This window comes from Aphis gossypii, chromosome 3 (assembly GCF_020184175.1).
Source record: "Aphis gossypii isolate Hap1 chromosome 3, ASM2018417v2, whole genome shotgun sequence".
Classification (NCBI taxonomy): domain Eukaryota; kingdom Metazoa; phylum Arthropoda; class Insecta; order Hemiptera; family Aphididae; genus Aphis; species Aphis gossypii.
In genome coordinates, this window is record NC_065532.1 from 9,000,377 (window position 1) to 9,026,196 (window position 25,820).

General features: G+C 36.0%; 1 protein-coding gene and 1 long non-coding RNA gene across 3 annotated transcripts in view; one reads left to right on the plus strand and one right to left on the minus strand.

The window, feature by feature from the left end:
- Positions 1-213: 213 nt before the first annotated feature.
- On the plus strand, positions 214-22,556 carry LOC114127864 (runt-related transcription factor 3-like). 2 transcript variants are annotated; one of them, XM_050205036.1, is made up of 5 exons: positions 214-2,188; positions 6,841-6,954; positions 7,013-7,138; positions 19,166-19,336; positions 20,628-22,556. In XM_050205036.1, the coding sequence occupies exons 1-5, from the start codon at positions 1,843-1,845 to the stop codon at positions 21,584-21,586; spliced, it is 1,716 nt and encodes a 571-aa protein (XP_050060993.1). In that variant the 5' UTR covers positions 214-1,842; the 3' UTR covers positions 21,587-22,556. The 2 variants fall into 2 exon arrangements, with proteins under 2 accessions (XP_050060993.1, XP_050060994.1); XM_050205037.1 differs by having other exon boundaries at positions 218-2,188; positions 7,037-7,138.
- The window catches only part of LOC126551506 (uncharacterized), a 102,888-nt gene continuing 81,313 nt past the window's right edge, over positions 4,246-25,820 (minus strand). The window contains exon 4 of the long non-coding RNA XR_007605416.1: positions 4,246-4,742. This is a non-coding gene — a long non-coding RNA (uncharacterized LOC126551506). The remainder of the gene's footprint in view (positions 4,743-25,820) is intronic.

Below are 25,820 nucleotides of genomic sequence, written 5' to 3' on the forward strand. Positions count from 1 at the left end.
ATGTTTTTTCAGTAAGTTATGCAATTTTTTCTATAACATTTTGTAGTATATATATATTTTTTAATAATTTGCCATAATATACATATTTTTTTCACTGTCAAATGTTTTATCAGAAATCTTAAGACTAATTTTCATATGGTAGTTTTAAAAATGTTATTTTTTTGATATTTGTGTTAGGCATGTATTTAAAATGAGATTATTTATGTTTAGTTAAAATAAAATAAATTATGACTGGTTGTTACTTTGTTATATTCATTTATCAATTATTATCTGTTCAAATTATAAAATCGTGCAATTTATTTTATATTTATTGTGTTGAAAATACATGTAACAAACAAACCCAAATATTTTATTTACCTGCTATTTTTTCATCACTACTAACATCAACCCATCTTTGGTAGAGTGAACAAATCAGAAAAAAATCTCACATTTTATTGCATATACATATAACGATAACTGCTAAGCGTCTCGATTCGACTGATTCTAACAGACCAATTGTGTTCACTAATTCGGCTACCATAATACTGATTGTATATTATAATAAAAGTGTTATAACTATATTAACAGACTACGATTATTAATTAAAAAAAAGACATTCGAGCGGAGGCGTCTTAAAAATATAATATAATATAACGCCAATTAAAAATATACCGTAAAACCGGCCGTTTTTAAGGAGAAAACGAACAAAAAAAAAAAAACCATATCGTATATTGTTTAATATATGCGCGCGCGCCCGACCAAAGGCGAAATAATAATGACGAAATAATAATAATAACAAAATGACGTCGTACCCCTTGTAATTATATTGTCAGCGGGCACGAGAAAAAAAAAAAAGAGCGGAGAGAAGGAGAAAAATGCCGAAAAAAAAATCTCACATGTATATAGCCGTTATAGTCGGATCGGCTTTTGTACGGTCCACGTGACGACGACGACGACGACGAGAAGAAGAAGTCGAACGGTCCGAGACGCGGCTGCTGCCGCTGTAGCGGCGAGGCGGCCGAGGGGAGGGAAGGTAATTGAAACGTTACGAGCTCCCTCCCCGTCGGCGCGGCGGGTGCACACCGTCATCAACAGGCTACGGCCGCCGCCGCTAAGCATGCGTCGGCGGGACGCCACACGCCGCCGCGGCGACGGCGTAACCACCCTTGTACGCCGCCACCCCGCGGCCGCCGCCCTCGCCGACCTTTTCTTTTTCTTCCGACATTCTTTGCGCCCCCGTTTTCTTTTCTCCCGCCTCCTTCTTCTTCTCGTCTCGTTCTTCGCTCACCCCACCCCGCCTCGCACTCTTTCTTCTTATATATATATGTGTGTGTGTACATCGCATTATACGTACACGCCACCGCCGCCACTGCCGCCACCCTCCCCGTCGCCGCCGTCGCGTATCGTTTTCCTTCTTCCGTTTCTTATTGCCTCGCCACCGCCGTCACCACCGCCGCCACTGCCGCCGCCGCCGACCCGGGCCACGGCGGTCTTCCGCAGAGCAGCACGGAGACACGCACGCACGCACGCAACAGACTCCGCCCACGGCGGGGCGCGAACACCTTCCGCGTCCTCCTTCGCGGCCAACGGCGGTAAACCAAAGCTCGGCGCGGCGGCCGCAACCTCCGACCGACGAACCGGCCGCGAAAAAAAAACGCTTTTTTAACAGTCAGTCGTGCCGGTCCGCCCGTCCCCGACGACACGCACACCGCAGCTGCAGCAGCGGCTTCACCACCGTCGTAGTCGTAGTCGTCGTCATCGTCGTTTTCGTCGTTTTCGTCGCACTCGCGATCTTTTTTTCATTTCGTCGTTTTTTTTGTTTTCGGTTTTCCGTGTGTCTCGACTCGTCTCGCGCCCCGCGACATGCACCTGTCGGAACCGATGAGGAACCGCGACGGTTTCCTCAAAGCCGACGTGCTCGCCGAACGGACGCTGGACAGCCTGCTGGCCGAACACCCCGGCGAGCTGGTCCGCACCGGTTGCCCGCACGTCGTGTGCACCGTGCTGCCCACGCACTGGCGGTCCAACAAGACGCTTCCGGTGGCGTTCAAGGTGGTGGCGCTGGGCGAAGTGCCGGACGGCACGCCGGTCACCATACGCGCCGGAAACGACGAGAACTTTTGCGCCGAGCTGCGCAACTGCACCGCACTGATGAAGAACCAGGTGGCTAAGTTCAACGATTTGCGGTTCGTCGGCCGGTCCGGGCGAGGTGAGTGATGAATTCAGATGTTGTTATCGTTGTTATATTAAACCGTTTGCACGTGGCTTAGGGACACGAACAGCGGATTTTGAATAATAAAAAAAAATTATAATTAACACGAGTCCGATTCGTGCGTTGAACCGGTTACCGTTTACCATCATTGAGTCTAGTCATCCGATAATATTGATTCGACGGAATGAAAATATTTCCGAAATCGTAAAAACTGTGAAGGCTTACGGGAAATCGGGGTAGAGCGTGAAGTCACCGCACTATCGTAGATTTTGACACGATACGACGACGTCGGTTGTGAATAATATCACGACATATTATAACGTCAACGTCACTAGAAACCGTTGTCCGTCGTTGTTTTCGATTTAGGGGTTTTGATTTCACGGATTTTGCTCACGTCTGTGACAAGGTGTTTTACGGATTGCGGAGTGAAACACGACGAGATTTCTGACGAAAAACACTCGAAAACCGCGTCGCTACATCCGTCCGACGTTAAGCCGGCGTCTCGTATAGGCAATTCGGTAACGAGTGCGTACTGCTGCACGTATGACGTGTATACCCAACACCACCGCCGTTCATACGAGTCGCTTTATTACAGTCCGTTTGGTGCCGACGGTGCGTATTAACTATGTATCAAATGACATCTCGTCGAGAGAATTGAACGCGACACGAAACACCGCGCCTTAGAAACGCACACGCACACACGAGTTTATATGTAATATACATATGTACAGTACGACGGGCGCGTCGCGAATCAAACGGTAATAAATACGCGATGCCGACTTAAACGTTTCGGCGTTTTAATATAACGTCGAGGGACGGCGAGGGTATGGCACCGTATTGGGGGGAGAGAGGGTGAGAGAAAAATACGTATATAAAAAGGCCGACGGGGTTCGGCGTTTCGTCATGCTTCATTCCCTGAGGATTTTTTTTTTCGCCCCCGCCAGCAATGATGACAAATTGGCCTACGCGACGCTGTGTAAATCGCAACAACGGTGGTGTCTTTCCGCCGCGCCACCCTCCTTATCCAGTTTTCGGGGCATTCGACTGCGTTATCCCTTTTTTTTTTTTCCTTTAACCCCGTCGGCGGCTCATATACACGCGTTTTAAAGCGAACCGGAGGGCTGTGAGAACACGAGATTTTTTTTTTTTTTTCAAATCTGGCGTGCGCCGAAATTTATAGCGTCCCGAAAACCGGGGCTTACGATAATGTCGTTAATATTGTGTCGTACGCGCTGTTATTAAATAAGAACGCGACCAACACTCGAGCATTGCGATATCGCAATATTATCGGTGAACGATTAACATCCCGTCGATATTTTTTTATAGTCGGTATATAGTGTTTTACCGACAACGACGTACATAAATAATATTAACGCGCACGTCAAAGATAACCCGCCGGCATTAATCGCCTTTCGTTAAAAACTTCTTAACCCTTGTTGCCGTTTTAATCATTTCGGCACCGAGCGGTATAGTTGTAGACGGCCGTATAATAACGAGACCGATGGCGGTGGCGGTGGCTGCTTCCGCGGCGGCGTTCCGCGTTACCCCCAATAATTGATCCTTGTCGGTTAATTTCCCGAGAAAAGTTTAAGTCGGTTTATGGTTGTTTACACGCAATTATCACACGTTTTCCGCCAAAAACCGTAAAGTTGCACACATTCTATTATGTTTAATGGTTATCTCCCGGACGTGCTGTCGTTTGTCTTTATATATACGTTTTTGTACGCAATAGTAATGACACGATTGTCTTCCCCCTACGACAATAATAATTTAACACTGCAGCCCGAACGTTTACGACAATTAATTACTATAATTACCGTGATGCGCCGTATGCATAAAATGTTTTCAAAACATTAGCACTGTGTCTTTTATTCGTCCATATCATACGATATTGTTATTAATACAATTTATTAAGTTGGTAAAAAAAACCACACACGGTTAAGTATAATATTTATAAACATAGTTTTACAATAGGATGTTATCATATTCAACAAAATAATTACACGATTCTTGAAACGTCATTCATAACAAAAAAAAAAACTAACAAAATGAATGGGTTTGCTCATTAAAAACGTTAACAATCATTCTTCGAATGAGATGGTTCCGACCGTAATAAGTAATGTGGACGAGTAGGTACATTAAAAAGAACAAGGGAACGTGTGAAACAGGAAGGGACTTTAAAATTTAATTAGTAGAGCAGAGAAGGAGCATCAATATACCCCTCAGTAAAAAGCACAAATTCGCCTTTAATCTTTTATAAATTATAAAGAGACGAGACTGAACATAATGTATATAACTGGTTAAAAGTCGGGCAGACGGTGATCAATATTTGTAAAAGTAAAACGTTGGATTCAAAATCGTTTTTGGACATAATAGAATAAAATACAATATTATAATATATTAAAAATAAAACACAATGTTGTAGATACGCTTATACTTCCTTAGATATATTTGCATTTTGCTTGTTGTCACGGATATAAATTCTTAGTGAAGACCAATCGTTAGTAATGTTCAATTGTTCAATATATATGTGAATGATAGTATTCAATTCCTGAAACACATAATTTATTAAATTATTATTGTTATATAATTTTATTTTCAACGCCCCTTTTTATTGAAACACTTGTCTCTTATCAAACTTAATGTCTTATAAATGTTGTCAAAATGCAGGCTTTAGAAATTCTCCGTTTTAATCTTAATAGCACTGTACAACGTATATTAATAAATTGTTGACACGTGCAAATATGAAATACAATATTTAAAAACTCTAAAAGTAACAGGTTGCAGAATGGTATTTATTTATTTTATCAGTTTGGGGTTTATAATATGAATTTGTAAGTGCTTAGTTTTTTTTTTCTTTTCACTGTTCAGTTATGCTAAAAAGTAAAAACGATAATAGGGTGTTTTAAAAGTTTGTAAAATGTTGTCAAAAAATTATGACAAAGTTGTAATAATCGTTATAAAATAAGTTTTGGTTATAAAATCTATATATTGTTGATTTGTAGAACACGTTAATATACTTTTACGTAATTGTATGATATTATTTTATTATGAAACAAATCAATTTAATTTTAATTGTCCTTAGTAATTTTTTTATTCACTCCAGTACTCTAGAATCTTGAATTATTCTACATAGCACTATAATACAATTTTCCGAGTTACATATTATAACATATTATTTATATTTCAGTTAATTCAATTTTTTATTGATTAATTTTTAAATAAATCTTTCTTAATTTAAATGAAAATACATGATATTTTACATAATAATGGATTGTGTATAAAACATGTTACGAATCACATAAAACATAATAATTAATGTTAACACTGATGGTCAGTTGTCATAACTTGTAATTCACTAGGTATAATTATAAACAATTTTATAAAAAAACAAATAGTACTTTAAAATATTAAATGAATACAATATATTTATTAAGGAACAACACATTATTTTATTAAATGTCCATCATGTGGTCGTTGAAGAGTGTATATTTTGTATAATTTCTTTAAAAACGCATATTTAAAACCATTCAGCATTCGTATCAACATATTTTCATAATAAATAGTTATAACATTATTAGAAGATAATATAGTTACATACTATTAGTTAATATTATCCATCATGATTTTTTCACGTGTACATAATTAGAAAAACCGAATGTTAGTCTTACACTTTGGTGAATTAACTAAATATTGTTAACTTTAATTACACATCACTTTTAATTTTCCTGATATATGTATCCACTCATCTTATAAGATATTAAATAATAATACATAGACTATGTGTTGTTGCATGTTACTGATGTCTCGGTTTACTCATCTTATGAGCTTATATTTTGAATTACCTATTTGAGAAATAATTCTTAGTGTAGCTAGGTATTTTACAATGTTAAGGTTTGTAAGATATTTATGAGATTTTAGAAAAAGAAATAAGGTCGGATTGTTCATAAACTGTAAAATTGAATTTTCTGTTTTTAATACTTTTATATTCTCCAACATCAAATTAATTATATTGCGTTTTTGTTTCAAAATATATACTTGTATCCTGCACTCTACAGTATGAATTCAAATGTGTAAAAGTCGATTAAAATCTAATATAACATATGTGTCTCAAGATATAAATCAATTGTGCTATTTATAAATTTAAGCATGGTGCACTGATCATTTTAGCCCACTATAGCTGCTACGACAATACAAAATACAAAGGAACTAAGTTTTCTATACGTATCGACATTTTTACTATAAGTATTTTTACTTATTATTTACTTTTCTCGCAGTACCTATAATAAAACTGAAAGAGAATTGGTATAAAAATATCGATTGATTCAGCCATTTTTAGCGAGACTTTTTAACTTCATTGATACATTATATTGTGTATTAATAAAATTGTAATAGAATATTAAATGTCATGAAAGCTTTTATTTAGAAAAATACTAGGAAAAACTGTTGTGTGAAATAAACTCATATAACTGTAGGGTTAAAATACATTTTTTAAATCCATAAGATTATCGTCATATTATCTGTGTTATATTATTATAATATACATATATTTATTTCGTAAATATTTCAATAAAGCATTGGAAAATATACCAACAGAGGGTAGAATATTATTTATTTTTTTTTTATAATGAATATTTTGTTATTTATAGGAAAAAGTTTTACGCTGACTATAATGTTAAATTCGTGTCCACCGCAAGTAGCAACTTATTCCAAAGCCATCAAAGTCACAGTGGACGGGCCCAGAGAGCCGAGGTCGAAAACCAGTGAGTAAATTAATGCACACTTATGCTTGATAAATTATCAAATTAAATTGGGTATTAGGCCTATTATTTAACTCGTTTACAGGAAACCAAGGGTTCCATCCTTTCCACTTCGGACCTAGACCTTTCCCGTTTGGTACGCCGCTGGATCCCAATAGAATAGCAGAATTGCCGTTAAAATTGTCAGGTAAACATTTTTCTATTTTTAAATTTATATACGAAATGTTCTCAAAAAATTATTATTTTACTCAAATGCTTATATTTTATTTTATTTTTTTGAATTTATATAGTTTTTTAAAAAATACATTACCTATACTGTTTACCTAAAGCAATTTTATTTCTTGGTGATTAATTTTGTACCAAGTATAATTAATATGAGTTCATCATTAATACTCATAATAAATTAATAGTTTTTTTTTTCTTGTAGGCTAATAAATATATCTAATTTTATAATAGTAAGTAGGTAATATGTATTACTCTATTACCTTACAAAAAAAAAACTATTAATTTATTATTAAATTTTCTGTTGAATCGTGATTTAATTAATTATTAAATACCTTAAATATATTCATAATATTATTAAATAGAATACAATTTTTATCCTTATAAAATCTCAAATATAGGTTACAGTACATTAGTGTGTTAGAGTAATATGCTTATAGACAGATAGATGTAATCTGTAAGTTGCAGGTATTATATTATAATCCCATTTATATTATGATTTTTGTTTTTTTAAATTCTATAATTAAATATATTATACAGTAATTATATAATAATATAATTGTTGTATATGCGTACACACCATATAATTTTGTAAACCTTTTAATATTCTTATATATGATACGCTCTACAATAAATTTTAATAACAGAGTGATTCATTAAGCAGTATTCTTGAACTAAAGCGGTGTTGTTTAAATTAATAAATAATAATTGTCATTCACCCTTTATTCAAAATTGAGCATTAATAAATCAAATTGTACTAAGTTTATTTTTAATACATTCAATTATAATTTAATTTAGTTTTGATAAATACGGTACCTAATTGAGAATTAAAAATAGGTTTATCTATTCGTTGATGGTTTAATTGTTTATAAAAATTTATTTATTTTTTTTTTTAACTACAAGCATAACAAGTGTATTGCTAGTTGCAACAAAGAAAAAAACAAATATAGATTTTGTTTTGAAAACTAATGTTAAATTTTTTATAAATAGTTGATTTCAGCATTTTTATATATTTTTGATTTTTAATATATAAAATAGTTATTTGAGTTTGAAATAAATTTACATAGGTATACAACAAAATCAACAAAATCTATTCATATACCTAATGAATAATATTGTATAGAATAAAATTATAATGGTCACATCGTTTTACAGCACATGACTTTATAATTATTTAAATTATTTCAGTAGCATTTAAATAAACCACTCTTAGAGACAATCGTGTAAATATGCTTTTGTAATTATTTGTCGTAATCTTTCATTAAAGTATACAATAAACCAATTAAAATAGTAATGAATTATTCTCAAATAAAATGTTTTAGATAATTATGAAATAATATTAAAAGTGACTTAAGTAATGGATTTTAAATACTAAAATAAAATGGTAAGTAGAATAAAATATATCACCGAATAATAATGTTTAATGTGTAATTTTAAAAATATAAAGTATCTCTATTAAAAGAAAAAAAACATTTTCTCACTTCTCATAATTTATCGATACCACTAACGTCTGCAAGCTAACTTTTTTTCTACATTAATAATTATTATTGACTTTGGACAACTACAAAAGTTAAGCTTTTCACGTAATAGGATTTTATAATGCGGTATACTACCTATGCAACAAGATTTACATTATGATATTATCACACGGTCTTAATATAATTATTTATTGCGATTATTGTTTCAAAATCGATTATTTTTGTGTTTTTTAAACTTGAATAACTTTTTTTGTAAATGCGATATCGAAAAAAATAAAAACGACATTTCACAGTCTAAGTTGTGGTGAAATATTCGTTTCTGAGTTAAGACTGTACCTAGCCTTTTCGATTCTTTCCTGTGCAAAACAGTTTTTGTTATGTATTTTCATTAATTGTAAGACGGAGACAACACATACGGATATAGCGTCCTCTAAGACATATCCTTTAATATTAATAATATAATGCATTAAATATTACATTTATAAAATATAATATATAGGAAACGAATTTATATGTAATAAAAATACAAAAATATATACATATATATATGGAAGTATAATTTATAAAATATGTGGGAAAAAAATTTAACTAAAAAAAAAAATACAGTTAAAATTATTAAAATTATTGAATTATCAAAATGATTTGTTGCATTGAATTATTACAATTTCTTTTAAATTATTGAATGTTAATTATATTATTGTCGGACGACTAACCTTAGCTTTTGGCCAAACATTTTTACGAAAAGTTTGTTGACGGTACAGAAGGGGTCGGTAATAAGACATCGTTAATACGCGCTTTATATTTTATAGTGATGTGCGTACGATGCGTTAGATCGGTGGGGCGCAAAGTCCTCGGGTATTGTATTCCCCAAAGGTCGGAGCGTTAAATTTTTCGACGACAAACGAACGGTGAAAAAACAAAAAACACGGCTATTCAGTCGAAAAATCTAAAAGATTCGGTTTTCAAAAGATCTCGTCAGCGTTGTGTGGACGATCGCTGTATGGGTAAGAGAGTAGGCGAAATCTAACGGGAAAATAGACGACGGTAACCACATGTGGCGGCTATAGCAGGGCTCCGCCAGATACCGCTGAGAGTAACATATTATAATATTACATATATTATTATATTATTATTATCTTTTATGGGGTGCGGTATTGGTGAGCGTTGAGGGTTGCATTGACGCCGGCGACGACGCCCATGCCATCAAAATAATGTGTCGTAATAATAATTGTGCTCCGTATCATGATTTTGTCGATTATTTTTTTTCGCACGTTTTCAATATTATTCACTATATTGCCATTGTCCATTACGTTTGTCTGGTACAGTTCCAAAATTCCAAAAGCATCAATTTCAGCGTTTATTAATAGTCACGCCTCGTCGGACGATCACAGACGTCCGCCTCAAGCTTAAAAATAACGTCTCGTGTGGCTCGCGGCGATCCTTCATCACGATGACGGTTTTTTATGATGGGTCAATCGAAAACGACAAAATTACGATAAGCCGCACATAACACGCCGCCGGAAAAATCGAGTCGAGCGGTGATCGCAGTCGAATTTCGACGAGTCGTGAGAAGGGGGAACAATAAAAAAAAAAAAACAAATACGAAAAGGAAAAAATATTGTAAAACAAAAAGAAAATAATCCGACTGCGTTCTACGTCTCGTGGGTCTTATTATTATTATTATTAACTGCGCACACGTGTGCCGCACCGTTACAATATAATAATAATAGTAATAATAGTAAGGCAGTTTCGAACTTTGCAAACGCGTATACACATTTATGTCCAACACGGGTACACCGTACGTGTACTGCGTATTATAGTTAGGTACACCCACAGTGTAGAGAAAATACAAAATCGTCTAAATACGATTTCGACTTCGGCGCGTACACGATGACAGACGGTGTGCGTATTACTGTATAAGATATTTCGCACCGCGTACATGCAGCCCCTGTCAGTATTATTTTTTGAAAAATATTATTGCTTTTAATTTAATATTTTTTTTTTTTTTTTACCTACAGTCAAAAGAATAAAAATTGGTTTTTCGTTTACACGCATTTGATATAATTATAACGATACAGTCAATAATAACTCATTTAGACGAAAAATATTAAACATCATTCTGTATATTATAATAACGATTAAACGACTTATACACTTTAGACGGTATATTATTATATTATGTGTAATATTTCATATTATAATAACGTAGGCACCTAACGCAGTCGGAAGGGCGTACACTACTACAGCAGAGTGTACGACGACGACGACAAACAACGTATAAGAAATTCCGTATATTATAATATATATAAACGTTTGTATGTGTATATATATATATGCAGACGCATACTCTCTTTTACGGTGCAGCGTGTGTGCACAAGTTCACGAGCTTTTTTACTTTTTATTATTTATTTTTTAACATATTGTAAAGATGATGATGACGGGGGAGAAAAAGAAGAATATTGTTCACTCTCTCGACCCTTGTACTAGCGTCTCGCTGCAGTTAACTTAACCCCTCGTGCCATGCATAATATATGTATGTATATATATAAGTATATAGGCACCTACGTGTAAATATTGTCACGCGCGCGCCGGGCGAATTTTAACCGTCTTTGGTCGGTGCGAGTACACTATATACATATATACATGTCTGTAATAATATGTATACGCTATACTGCGTAAGCTGTACACACGGTGTAGGGTAAGACGCCGGCACGACCCTCGACCGTTTAGTCGAGCTACAAATCTAATTTCCACCTCATATATCGAAGACGGTGAGTATAATATAGGTGTGTACGTCGTGTGTAACGCTTGTAAGTCGATACTTCAAACGGGGGTTTTATTGCACGCGTGTAAAACCGTTTCGGAATCACACCGCCGACTCGCGTACACCGTCGTCGTCGTCGAGTGTATAATAATGACGACGGTACGGCTGTTGGCGCTGCGGGTGGGAGACGAAAATCCGTTTGGAGAAAAACGAATTACGAAAATACTATAATATTATACTGTCATTTGAATAATAAATTAGAGTACAATATAAAAAGGGTACCTACGCGTTTTCGAATTGCGCGTATTTAACGTCGTATAAACGATGATATAATATAAAACGAGATTTCGTTTTACCATTTACGCGAAAAACTGCAGTGCCCGCGAGTTCGACTCTGTACTTTTGTGGGGGGTGGACGCGATGCGATATAATATTTTAGGCAATATTTTTTACAGCTCTACATAAAATATATTTTATTATGACGAATTGCGCGATCACCACGAGTACGTATACTTCTGCGACTGAGTTTACAGTAACAACAAATAACATATATAATGTTTTACGTCATAACTAGACTCCTGCGTGTACCAAAAAAAAAAAAAATATACTGCGTTTTATACTGCTGCGCAGGTTTTCGCATCGCACACAAATTTGGAATATTTACACTAAAGTCGCCGAAACCATCGTTGTTATACCGACAGCACAAGCGTATACGATATGACGACGACCCGCCCGCGGTAGGTACGCGTAACCTGCGGCGCGGTATACCGCACGAAAAATATGCTCGTCCGAGTGTCCGCGGACCCGGAACTCGTTTGAACTCGCCCGTCGTTTGTTCTGCTCGTTTAATTAAAAGTCGCACGGTCGGCCACAACTCCTCTGTACGCAGGCATGTGTACTTATATATATATATATATATATATATATATATACGTATATCGGCGACGGTGTGTTGCGACCCCGGGCTGAGGGTGCGTGGGGCAAATGAATGCGTTTGAGACGAGAGGACACGGACGGACAGAGCTGTGCAGTGTATATACGGAACGTCCGGTGCGTAAGAGAAAGGGTTGGTTTTAAAGAGCCGAAACGTCGGTCTCATTAGTCGCTGTCCGGCGAGCACGTGGTGATGCAGTGCTCGTATTACACACGGGCGGCCCGTCGATCACGACCCGCTCTCCCATCCCTCGAAAGCTCCTATCGGGGTGTGCGTGTGTAATCTCTTTGTTGCCCTTAAGGGACTGTTTTAATCTTAGTCCTTCGCTCTGCCGCCTCGGTAGCACATTACACGGCGACCGAACTGCAATATATGTATATGCGTGTATATAGTAAATCGCACGGGCACGCACATCATCAGACTTAAAACGACTATCCCGTCTTATATTCTGCAATCTGCACTGCAGGGTCCAAAACCGTTGACGATGTCACTGTCGTTATTATTATTGTTGTCTTCTCGCTGCACGAATAATATATAAGTACGTTTCCTGGTGTCAGTTCGCCAACGGTTGCTATACATTATTATTTAAGGATATATATATATATATATGCACGAGCTGCATAACAACGTATGTAACACATATACATATTATAATCCTTACCTATGCGTTATGGTCCGTGACACACGCACACACACACGCGTCGTTCTCTATGGGTGGCTGCGGTGGATTTATGCATCAGATTTTATACGATATACTTCCTTCGGCGAGTCGTTTACTGTTGCGATAAACACACACATAACGTAGATCAGTGGCAGTTAAACTTTTTTTGGTCGCGATCTACAAAAATATACTTCACCTTTGAGGATCGACTTCCATAGAAATCTTTTTTTTTTATCATTGAATAACTATAATATTATTAAGTAACATATAGGACACGTGGTCCTAAAAATAAATTCTAACATGATCGACTTTGAAATTCTCCGCCCCTGATATAGATAACATAAACATAATAAAATGTAAATGACGGTGTAATAATATTGTATAATATAGAGCGATTATGGGTTTAAATACTATACGTAGTCTGTGTAGTATTTTATTTATACCGAGTTGATTTTATTGCTGTAATACGCAAACACTGCGTTATTAAACGCGTGTTCTATGTAGGCTATGGAGATTTGGGTGAATTTTAGGGGGAAAGCTTCATATTTTTTTTTTTAACAATACGTCTTATTTAAACACAAGTAAACTAATTCGAATAATCACATTCCCCCATTGATGTTTTAAACAATTTTTCCCCTTCGTAAAGAATAGTAATAAGTATACATACATATTACATATTTCAATTTGTTGTGTAATAAACAAACAATAATAAAATTTAAAACATTCATAAATGACAGTTTAAATAATCATAAAAATCAAAACATAGAATTTCAATAAAACAAATAATGAAATGCATTTTTATATTTTCGTAGAACACCATAAATAAAAAAAAATCTAGAATGATAAGGGTGTAAGTTAGACCAAAGACAAAAATAATTAATTGGAAAAAAATAAAAGACAATCTATTATAATCTAACAATCTAAAACATAATTTTAAAATAATTACTTTTAATGTCACTTAGACAAAATATAATTTTTCATTAATTTTTAGTATCGCCAGTTAAAATATTATGTTGTAGGTATATATAAAGCCATAATCTAATTAAAATTTTTAAAACTAAATTAATTTAAAAACTTAAAATGTAAATGTGTACTTACACACTATAACTTGTCGAAATAATGCTTCAATTTAAAACTTCAGGGATGGTTTCCGATAACAAAGTGAATATCCTTGGCGTATTATAGAGATCAAAATTGAACACTTTCCAGTAGTTTTCAAAAATCGGGGAAAACCACAAAAAAGTGATGGGAAAATTTCAATTTTTTACTAAGTTGAAATACTTAAAAATTTAATAATAAGTTCCTCATGAGTTAGTTTTATAGTGATTCAAAAATTAAAAGAATACATTATCACATTTTTTTTTATTAGAGTTTTAAGTTCAAATATAAATTGACAAAATTCGTCAAAATCATGAATATTTCTATATTTGTAAAATATTTTTTAGTTAAAAATGTATAAGCAATTTTGTTTAAGTAGCTATAAGAGTTGAAAATTTCATACAAGATTTTCCATAAGTTTGGCTTACAATAATTATAAAAGATGTTGAGCGTTGACCAAACAAAAAATTTTATCTTAAGTTTAAATTTTTACGAAATCTAAATTTACTTGTAAAATAACAATTTACATTTTACTATCAAAAAAGTTTAGATTTTTGTAATAATTAAAAATTACTAGTCACAAAAACTTGAAACATATATCAGTTGTTTAAATTGGCATTTCCTGTACACGATTTAATTTTTTGGTTTTTAGGTCTTTAAAACATAAACCACTTTTTTCATCACCCGATGGAATATATAATATATATATAAGTATATATATATTATAGTCCTTAAGGCTGACAAATCATCTCCGTTTCAGAATCGTTTTTCTTATACAATAATACCCATCATTGGATTACAATTTAACACAACCATTAGAGATCTACTCTATGCCCTAGGTCCAATCGGTACCTACTGTACAGCAGAGCGTTATCAATTTGACCACCCTTTTTTTTTTTAAGTTCAATTTTAGAGTAAAAGTGAAGAGTAAGTAAAATGCTAACTAGTTTTTATTGATATATTAACAACTTTTTTAAAGAAACTCGTGACTTTTTTTTCTCACTTATTATGAACACTAGCTCGTTCCCGGTTTGAAAGTATTCGTTTTCTAATTTTAACTTTTTACCACAAAGTTATGTAGTAAAAAAAAAAATCATAATTAAAAAAAAAAAGTATATTTATTTATAAAAGTTAATATTGTATATAACATAATATACAATATTATGTATGTAGGTATATATATATATAATATATATTGTATTACACTCATATTAATAATAATAGAACCTCTACAAAATATCTATCGTTTAATATTTATTTATTTTTTTGATGTCGAACATATTTTAACGTCTTTTTTCTTTTATTATGCTTGCAAAAGCGAGACAAATTCTCAGAAATATTGTATTAATGAACGATTGAGAGAAAACAAAATCAGAGAGTTATTAGCTGCAGAGCATATATTTATGGTATTTTAGTATTTATATTTTCCAGGAATAACTGACAAAAGTATTCCATTTGATATAAAATAATTCAAATTAATTATCACAAAGCAGAAATAAAAATAAAAATTCTTAACAACGTTCAGATTTTATGTAGCGTCAAAAAGCGATTTACAAACGATTATTATGCAATCAACGCGAGATGATGAAAAAAGATTCTCCCGAATACCTAATATACACTTAACTGTTATTATAATGATTAACTGTGTATAGTTATATAATATCGTTTTGTCATGTCCATCGTATCCGATAGGAAGTCCTATATATATTATTATTGTGATGACAGTTTAACTCAACAAAACATAATATAGGAGTGTGGACGACTTTGCAATAACAGTTGTAGACGACATATTACTATACCTATCAAAGTCCGACCCGTTACTATATACTTAAAAATAACATTTACTCGTATATCGTATCCTAAAGACATTGCAAATATAATAATATGTGTGTAAAGGCGAGTCATGACGGCGGTCGAATACAAAAGTTTTCGTAAGACGAATAAATCGCGGCCTTTAAAACACGCGCAGACGCGTTCAGCTTTTTATACGTATATTATTATTATTATTAACTCGTTTTAAAAACGACATTTTTAAATATTGGCTTATATTATTCGCGGAAAAGTCGTCGTCGGGGCGCTTACAGTCGTATATATACGATCTATATATATATATATATATATTGTACAACACAGTATATATATACCGTATTCTTTAATCTTTATATACACACACACACACCCGGCGGCGCGCGGTGGAGGTAGCGCGGTGCACTGGCGCTGCACCGGAGGATGCTGCGAGCGTCCGGAGACGGGCGCGGGCCGGAGACGCCGTTCCGGTGTGCGACGGGCGGGGCGGGGGAGGGATGTTTAGAGAGACGGAATGTAGGTTAACGCGCGCGCCCGCAGTCCCCGCAGCGCCCGCCGCTCGGTTTGGCGGTGTCGGTGTCGGTGTCGTCGTCGGTCAGACGGTGCGGTGTGCTTTGCGGAGAGCCAATGGGGTGTGCCGCAAGCCAGTGGAACCAACCCACCGGTGGGTGACGTCACCGCCACCGCCGACACCGCAGCCGCCGCCGAACGCCCGCGGCCCCCGCCGTCCCTCGCCCCCGCAACGGAAGCGGCGGCGGTAGCTTTCTCGTCGGTTTTCTTTTCGCCTCTCTTTCGCCGCCCACACTACGACGACGACGACCCGCTCTCTCGCTCTCTTCTTCCTTTTTCTCGCTTCCCTTCTCGCTGCGCTCTCGCTCCGATCCTCGCCCGTTCGCTTCGCACTCGTTCGCCGTCCGCCCGCCGCGTCGGACGTGTGCGACGACGACGATAATATTATCAACTCCTCCGCAGAGCTGAATATACGCCGCGAACTGTATATTATATCAGCCGACTTACTATGATTTCGAAAATTCTCAAAATATATATATTTTGCGTTTGCGAATTTGCAGGAGAGGCCATATTATAAATTATATATTTTACTGCACTCTGCAGTAGATATGTCGCATAAAAATTAAGTCGCGATCGAGTATGAGGAAATATACTTTTACGGCTTAACGTTTAAGCGTAATATATTACTACCTTATAGTGTAGCGGTAAAGGCGGCGGTGATGACGTGTGGTCGGCGGCTGCAGCGGAGGCTCGGTGTTGTATGGCGTTTTAAAATTAAAAGCTGTTTGAGTGGATGTAATTAGTGCGAACGGGTGCGCGGCGGCGATACATATATATATATATTATATAACATATTATATAGTAACGCCGAGCGGCTGCGATGGTGGGGTGACTGTATATATATATATATAAATACTGCGCGCTGACGGCTTAACACAAAAGGTGCACCGCTGTCAACATAATAAAGGGTTTTGCAACCCTTCAACCTCCCCACTATCCTTAACCCTATCGGCTCACTGTATGTATATATATACACGTATTTATACAAACGGTGCGCAGCAGTAGTCCGGACGGGGCCCTTTTATGTGTTGACGCTTGTAAAAGTTAAACTGCCACCGCCCTGCACCGTCGCCGGTCGCGTAAATATCACCTTCTTGCAGCACGCGGGCCGTTCCTCCGACCGTTTCTTGGCGCGCGGATCTACCCTCCGCGCGACCTTTTAATAATAAGTGCCTGCCAACCCTTTTCGTAACTGATAACGTCGTCGCACTTGGCGGCGGCGGCGGCGAAATTAAATTAACCCTTTGGAAACACCTCAAAGGTCACGCGGTGGAAATTCGCGCGAGCGCCACCAATGAAACACACAAAAGGTTTTATAATTGTCATTATTATTACCATAAAAGTTGTAAAATTATGTAGTATAAATTATTATAATAAGCGAATGAGTGAGCCAGTGTACATAAAATATTCGTTATTATCTATATAAATTATAATGTATTTTATTATTATAATTTCACGTAGGAGTGAATATCACGCTTTAAAATATATTAACGCCTCGGCTGAACATTTTCCCGAGCTCCAAATTATTACAGTATATAGGGTCTCGTTAATCCGGACGAGGTCGGGAAAAGAGATCATTCGGATTATCGTTTTTTTGGATTACCTATATATGGCTTAAAAAAAAATCAATTTTCTTGTAATTTAAATTTTGAAATTTATATTTATTTTTATTGACACATACTGTATTAGATATAATACTTGTATCAAAATCATAATTACCTATGTTTATACAGCCAGTTCTTTGTACATAATATATTGTATGTATCTATTCGTTTAAAATATTGATTTCTTTATTTTTGGAACACTAGTTCTAATATGCTGATAAAATGCTTTGTCTCACACACGTCTAAGTGTATGTGTGTATTAATATAGCGATGCGACAATTTTCAAGTCCATTCGGATTGTATACGTCTTTCGGATTAGTTGTGTTCGGATTAACAAGACCTTATACTGAAGTCTGATTATAATAGTATGCTTGAGAAATTTTTATTTTTATTGTGTGTTAGGTTCATTATTTATAATTGAAAATGCGTATTAGTAAAATGTCAATATTTCCCAAAGATAAGTAGGTACAAAAAAGTCTTATATAGATTACAGAACAAATTTGTTTTTTTTTTTTGCTTTATATAGGTATCACGGTTGTGGCTCGATTAAGTTTTATCATTTTATGAACGTCTAACACACAGGACTATCTTTAATGTCATTGATGGATATTTAATAAATACAGTCACAAATGAAAAATTCAAGTTTATAGAAAAAAAAAAAAATAGTAAACAAGTTTTTACTATAGTGGCATAATAATTTTTTTTTTTTTTAAAGTATATGACAAATATGTAATATAAAAACTGAAAAATAACATTTTTAACTTATATCTGCAGTAATAATACTACGTCTGGGTTAAAATAAAAAAGGAAAATAAATTTTCATAACAATGTGTAATATTATATTTTTTATTTTTTATTAGTACCTACATATATGTATTCAAAATACAAGTGCCTCAATTTATATCTCTGCTGAAAAAAATTTGGGTTGCAATCAAAAAGATAGTTTTAACTATTTATTACATATCAATATTATAATATTAATAAATACAGGTGTTTATTCAACATGTGTGTACAATATAATATATACATTTACCGCGATTCAAGCAGTGTGAATTAAAATTGGGGTTTTTTTCACAGGTCTTGCCCACTCATGGGGCACATCGTTTTCCAGAGCTTTACCATCAACCACATACCCCCCGTATTTGGCTAATAATTGCGGTCCGCCGACATTTCAACACTCGAACTTCACAAACATTTTTCCATACAATGGTACGACCAATGAAGTGATTCAACAACAGACAGGCACAGGTAATACTCTCAAGCCGATAAACAACGTTTAAAACGATATACATTAATTAGGTACTTCCTATAATACCTGTAATACTTCCTATAATACGTGTATTATAACGTAATATCCTAAATATTGAATATTTGGATATGTCACTGGAAACGCTTTTGCCAATCATCCAATACTTGTTGTGTCATGTTTTTAAAATATAAAATATAAATAAAAAACAAAAATGTACTTATTCTATTAAATGACGTATATGATATTGTATTATAATATACTAGTATTATATTGTTGAGCATAATGAGTTTTCTGAAAGTAATTAGCAATGGTGCAATTATTTACTTTGCGTAGTTATACGATTAAATATCGACTGCAGTAACGAAAATATCTCTTTCGCTCTTTCTCTCTATCTGACTAGTACATTACATTTTGTTGTATAATATAATATCGTGGAAAGTATCTAAGCGCGCGTAACAGTATCGCGTGTTCGAGTCAAAAAAAAGTGCTATAGAACAAAACGTAACGACATTTATAGTGTAGGTACACGTTTATTGCGAATGGAACGAAATCATTCTCTTTGACGTTTGGTTCGTTTAGAAATTATTAGATGTAACATTATCAGACATTTTCTATCTAATTTTTTTCTTACGAGATCATACTAAGTGCCAACCCGGAATCGCGTTAAAGCGATTTCCGGAATGGAGATCGACTCCTTTGAGCGGGTGAATTGTAACAATTGAAACAGACTGGAATTGACGCGCTTTTCACCGGCGAAACGGTACTCGCATCGTGCTGCACAATACGTATATTATAATACACGACAGTTTTAGTATCGGGTGATATTGATTTATTTAAGATAGTATATGAGACGTATATAGGTAATAATTTAATGAGTAAAATCTACTTAATCCTACAGATAACATGCATCTATTTCCGTCTTCAGACATAAGATTGATTACAGCCATCGAAGAGTTTATAATATATTACTTACTATAATTACTTTTTAACTATAAACAGTAATTGGCAAATAGATTTTCACACATATAAATTAAATTAAAAGCGTACATAGTTTAATATGGCAACGGATTGTTGTGCGATTACTGTAAAATATTCTTTGTTCTATAAAAAGCCGTAGTCAAGTTATTTCTCACGTTTTCGAAACGGAACCTGCAGCCTTTTCCTACGATCCATTCGCGACTCTTTCTCCTAATCGTCAAAGGTCGATCTAAGATCACGTCTCCGCGTCAACGACGAGTGTCTATCGTACAACAATGATTAAACTCAATATTATGCATTGTGTTTTCGCAGAAGGAAACAACGGCGGCGGCAGAACCGCGACGGAACCTCTGGGCCCGATCAGCGTCAACGTGAGCATGGACAGCGCGACGACCAGAAGTCACAGGACCGGGATCAGGGGCCACAGGGGTCTGTTGACCACGGTGTCCGGAAGCGGCGCGCACAAGCGGCATCACCACCACCACAGCAGCAGCCATCACCATCACCACAAGCGACATCGGTCCGAGAAGAGCGCAGTGGCCGCGGCGGCGGACCGTTTGTCGCCGACGGCCGTCGCAGCGGCGGCCGCCGCGTCCGCAGTCAACAACAACAACGACAACGACAACAACGACAACAACAACGACAACGACAACGACAACAACAACAACGGCGGCGGCGTCGACGGACACGGCGACAAGAACAAGCGACGCGACGACGACCACCGCGGCCGGCGCGCGGCCAGAACGCCCCCGTCGCCTCCGCCGCCCCCGCCGCCACAGCTGCGACCGCCCCCGCCCGCACAGCCTGTCGCCCAGCTGCCGCCGCACATCGCGGCCGCCGTGTCGCCGCGCTCGCATCAACCGGCCGGGACCGCGCCGCCCGTCACTCAACCCGTTCCGCTGGTGGCGCCGTCGCTATTCAGCTTGTTCCTGAACGCTCCGCTGTTGCAACCGCACACGCAGTGGCTGTACTCTCAGCTGTACCCCAACCCGTACCTGAGCCACATACGCAACACGATGATATTCGACAACGAGTCGACGGCCGCCGCGGTGGCCGCGGCCGCTGCTCAGAAGAGTGGAGGCGGAGGCGACGACGGCGACGGCGACAACGAATCGTCCAAAAAGTCGGCCGCCGACGAGGGCGACGCGGACGGCGGCCACGGCGCCGCGGCCGGCGACGACGAAGACGACCGCGACGGCGGTGACGCGTCGCCGGCCGCGGTGTCGCCCAAGACCACGGCCAAACAGACGGACGTGTGGCGGCCGTATTGATATCGCGCGCGCGCACCGCGGCCACGGCGATATCGACGACGATGACGGGGCGATGTTAAAGTCGCGAGGTGAAGGGCATACGAGTGTACGAGGGACACCCCTTCCCAAATTCGAGGCGGTACGCGATCGAACTAGTCCACGTCGTGCACGCATACTCTTAAAAATACGCAATACTCATGTATTTAACGATAATATTATTATTGTGGTACCCACTTGTAATTCGTAGTACGCTACTACCCGACCGTACCCACACCCTTCATTTATAGGAACTCCGCAGCGGCCCCTCTCCCGGAGGTGAGCTACCGATTTTCACGTTTTGCGTCGAGTCGCGGTTTTCCAAAACATAGCCTGCAGCAGGACACGTCGTAATAGTGGTGCTGTTATTTTTTTCGTTAGCTGCGTTTTGTGATGTTCTACTCGCGCGCAAGTCGGACTTATTTGAAAAAAAAAACAAAAAAAAATTTAACATAACTACCGATATGACGTCGTGTATAAACGTATTGCCGTCCCATTAACCGCACCATCGCCACAGTCACGACTGCTGTTGCTACTATACGCATTGTATGAGTACCTATTCCCACCACAGTCGTCGATTATAAGACGTGATTACTACTCCCACTATAGCTGTATCGATAATTATAATAATATTATAATGTTGGCCCCGATCTATTATTATTATTATTACTACTACGACTTAATGTGTTATGAAATAAAACTTATTTGTAAAAAAATAATATCATAATAATATTGTATGTTTGTATACAACAACCCGCTCCTGTACCTGCACGTCCATTATTACTCGGTAGAATGTATTATATATATATATTATATTATGTTCATGTCCCACTTACTACCGTTTTATTATTTTTTGTCGTCTATATATTTTAAGTTTCGATTCTAAGTGTACAATATTATTATTATTATTATTATTATTCGAATAAAGAAAACAATTATTTGGATGTTAAACAAATTTTATAGATTTTGTCTCTTTATTTATTCAATTCTACAGCTCTCCATACAACAGAGCGAAGTACGCATATACGTGATATTATAGTCGTAAAAATACTTCCAAAGACAGATAATAAATAAAAAACGTCTGCAAAGACAAAGATGCCGGTATAACATTTTAGGCAAACAAGACGTTTGACTAGTTGGACAAATAACAGGAAAAATCGCAACTCGTTTGGTTTATTATAATATGTGTATACTTAATAAAATGTATACTTTATGTTGGATTTTCGCATAGGTAAGTAGTAGATACTTTATCTTATTTTTAAACGCAATGAAACACAGGTGTCTAATTATATTGATACAGTTAAGATTAGTAACAAAGTCATCATAGGTATCATAACTCGATGATGTCGATAGTATTAGGTTATACTCTATCAAAGTATAATGAGCGGTAGTGGTAAACTGCTAATGTCGGTGTTCTGTTATTAAAGTCTAAATGAAAAACAGAAAAATAACAGCATATGCATTGACGTTTTGATTTATCAATACAAAAGAAAATTAAAGAATTATTCCACACGATTTATTTAGACGTATAACGATGATAATATTTTAATTATAACTACAATTATTAGATGGTCACTTATTTAAACTATAGACGAACCAAAGTAAATTAATTTCAGTATTACATAATTCTGATTACTTATTTTGATCGCAATATTATATAGTTACTTAATTATTATGTATAATGAATCAAGGATTGTCGACAATTATCATCGTCGGATATACGCCGCGGCGACACAATATTATATTAAGTATAATATTTTAACGTAAGTGCTATACTTAACGCAAGTGTATCCGATGTAAGTACTAAACTATATATCATTTGGTACGGCCGATCCAAACGTTGTCAGCATTCTGAATTCTGATGGTGAGTTAAATAAATTAGGTTCGGGTGGATTAGCGTGTCCGTCACGAGCAGGTACTACCGATAATAACCCCGCTACGCACTGCGTAAATATACATATTACGTTTAAAGGTTAACAAATATTTGTTTGTATTAAAACATTATATAAGTGTGTAAACCTAACCTAACTCTAAATACGTACTAAATAATTAACTACGGGCTGCAATCTACTTGATGCTTTTATAAATTGTATTAAAAATACGGTGTATATAATATTATTATTACAATAGTCAATACTGTGTTTTAAAACAAATATTACAAAATACAAAATACGAATCGGAATAATTATAACGTGTAATTTGCGAAATAGAAAATGTATCAAACTATCAAATCAATATTATAATATTATGATTCGAGAATATTACGAATACGAGTATAATACGATTTGTGTACTCAGTCGACTTACGTGTTCCATATTATAAACAAGGGAAATAATATAATTTGGTCTAAACTATCGTCAAACTGATCCGAATTAGTCCCATTTTATTTTTATCACGTGCTGTCCGCGAACAATACAATTCAACGTTAGTTTTATTTCGAAAAAACTTTTTGAGTGGACAAATGGTATGCATAATATGTAGCCTACCTAGAACTCCGCAAACATTGAGTCGTTGTAACCGACGTAGCACGTTTTGTAAACGTAATCGAGACTGGCAAGTCGATGTATCGAAACGGCTTGTGCAAAATGTCGCATTTATGTTGTAGGTCTGTAGACGCATTAAGTTCGATAAGTTGGATATCGGCAGGTTTGCAATATCGTATAGACTAATACTATCCTGGACGGTATTGGTTGTACTTAGTGGATATGTGTAAATTTTGTTCGCCACCGCACGCACGTCAACCGAATATTGTTGCCATTACGGGTGTGGGATGAGTTCTCGTTTTTATGGTTTAGATCGTTCCCAGATGACGTTTGGGATTGTTTTTTTTTTTTTTTATTATTATTATTTTTATTGTTATATTTGTACCGTCGCTTAATCGCCATATTGCGTTCGTGCGTGAGTGGAGAGACCGGCGGCGGCGGCGGCGATCGAATTGAGAGAGACGTGCGTCGAAAGGGAGACAAAATATATATTATATTATATATATAAAAAAAAAAAAAAAATCGTTTGTAAAAAAAAGCTCGACAAACAACAGGATCGGTGGCAGTAGCAGTAACAGAAACAGTAGTAGCTATATATATATATTTATTATATAGTAATAACGAAAAATCAGCAGTCGTGTCACATTGCCTACATCGAGGGGATGGATAGTATGCGAACGGCCGAGTAGCCGGCGGCGGCTGGAGAGTGGGTTGTTGATTTAATAAAGAGTGAAAAGGCACACGGTGCGTCGGGTTCGGCGATCCGTATACTTATATAATATATATATATACATATATGTGTGTGTGTGTGTGTGTGTGCTTGAGGGGGTGGTAAAAAGAGGAGAGGAGTGAACGGCGAAAATTCGACTATTGAAAAGAAACGAGTAGAGGTAATGTGATTTCACGGTGTGCTGTCATGTTCACACCAAATATTAGGAATTGCCAGGGAAACCCGCCGGGGCGGCAGCAGTGTCAAGGGGTAGCAGTACCACTCCTCGTCGCAGTAAGGGCTTGACTGCGAGCTGCAGGGATACGAAGGCGTGAAAATTGGCTTGTCAATAAATAACATGACACCGGGAAAGAATGTTATGATAATAATAATAATAATAATAATAATAGTAATAATAATATGCAGATAACAATATATTATTATTATTATGTCATAGTAGAAAAATAGTGATTGAAATTTATAAAATTATTTTATTTTGGTCATTATATAACCGAACTATCGTTTTAGAACTCCTCTGTAAATATACCGCGTATACATCAGAGTATAGCTTTCGTTTAATACAGATATCAACTCTTGATGTATACCTCTGATCTAAAATACCACCACTTTCAGTTTAGACAATCCATTAGATAAATAATTATCGGTATCGTTAAGTATTAAAAAATAATTACTAATACACCTGTCTCACGAGTTAAAACATTGAAATATTAATATATTTATTTTTATTGAACACGAACTCTCTATCGTGTTTACAATTTTCACAATTATTATAATTTTGCGAATTTCATAAAATCTCTAACGGTGATTCGAAATCGTTTCTGATTGGTTTTAATTTTTTAATTAAAACGAAATTGGTGAATAACATATTGTACTAATAGATTATGGAGTATAGATACTCCACCTACAACTCGATGTATTAGGAATCAAGGCAGTTATAAAGTTTTTGGAATTTCAATAATGTTTTTTGCCTGAAGTTGAGGGGAAAATTCACAGTAGTTTTTCAAAG

Bases quoted from the DNA above. Each gene is read 5' to 3' on its own strand.
- LOC114127864 (XM_050205036.1), top strand. From the start codon at position 1,843: ATGCACCTGTCGGAACCGATGAGGAACCGCGACGGTTTCCTCAAAGCC. The intron at 2,189-6,840 runs GTGAGTGATGAA...TGTTATTTATAG, and splicing joins CGTCGGCCGGTCCGGGCGAG to GAAAAAGTTTTACGCTGACT. The intron at 7,139-19,165 runs GTAAACATTTTT...TTTTTTTCACAG, and splicing joins ATTGCCGTTAAAATTGTCAG to GTCTTGCCCACTCATGGGGC.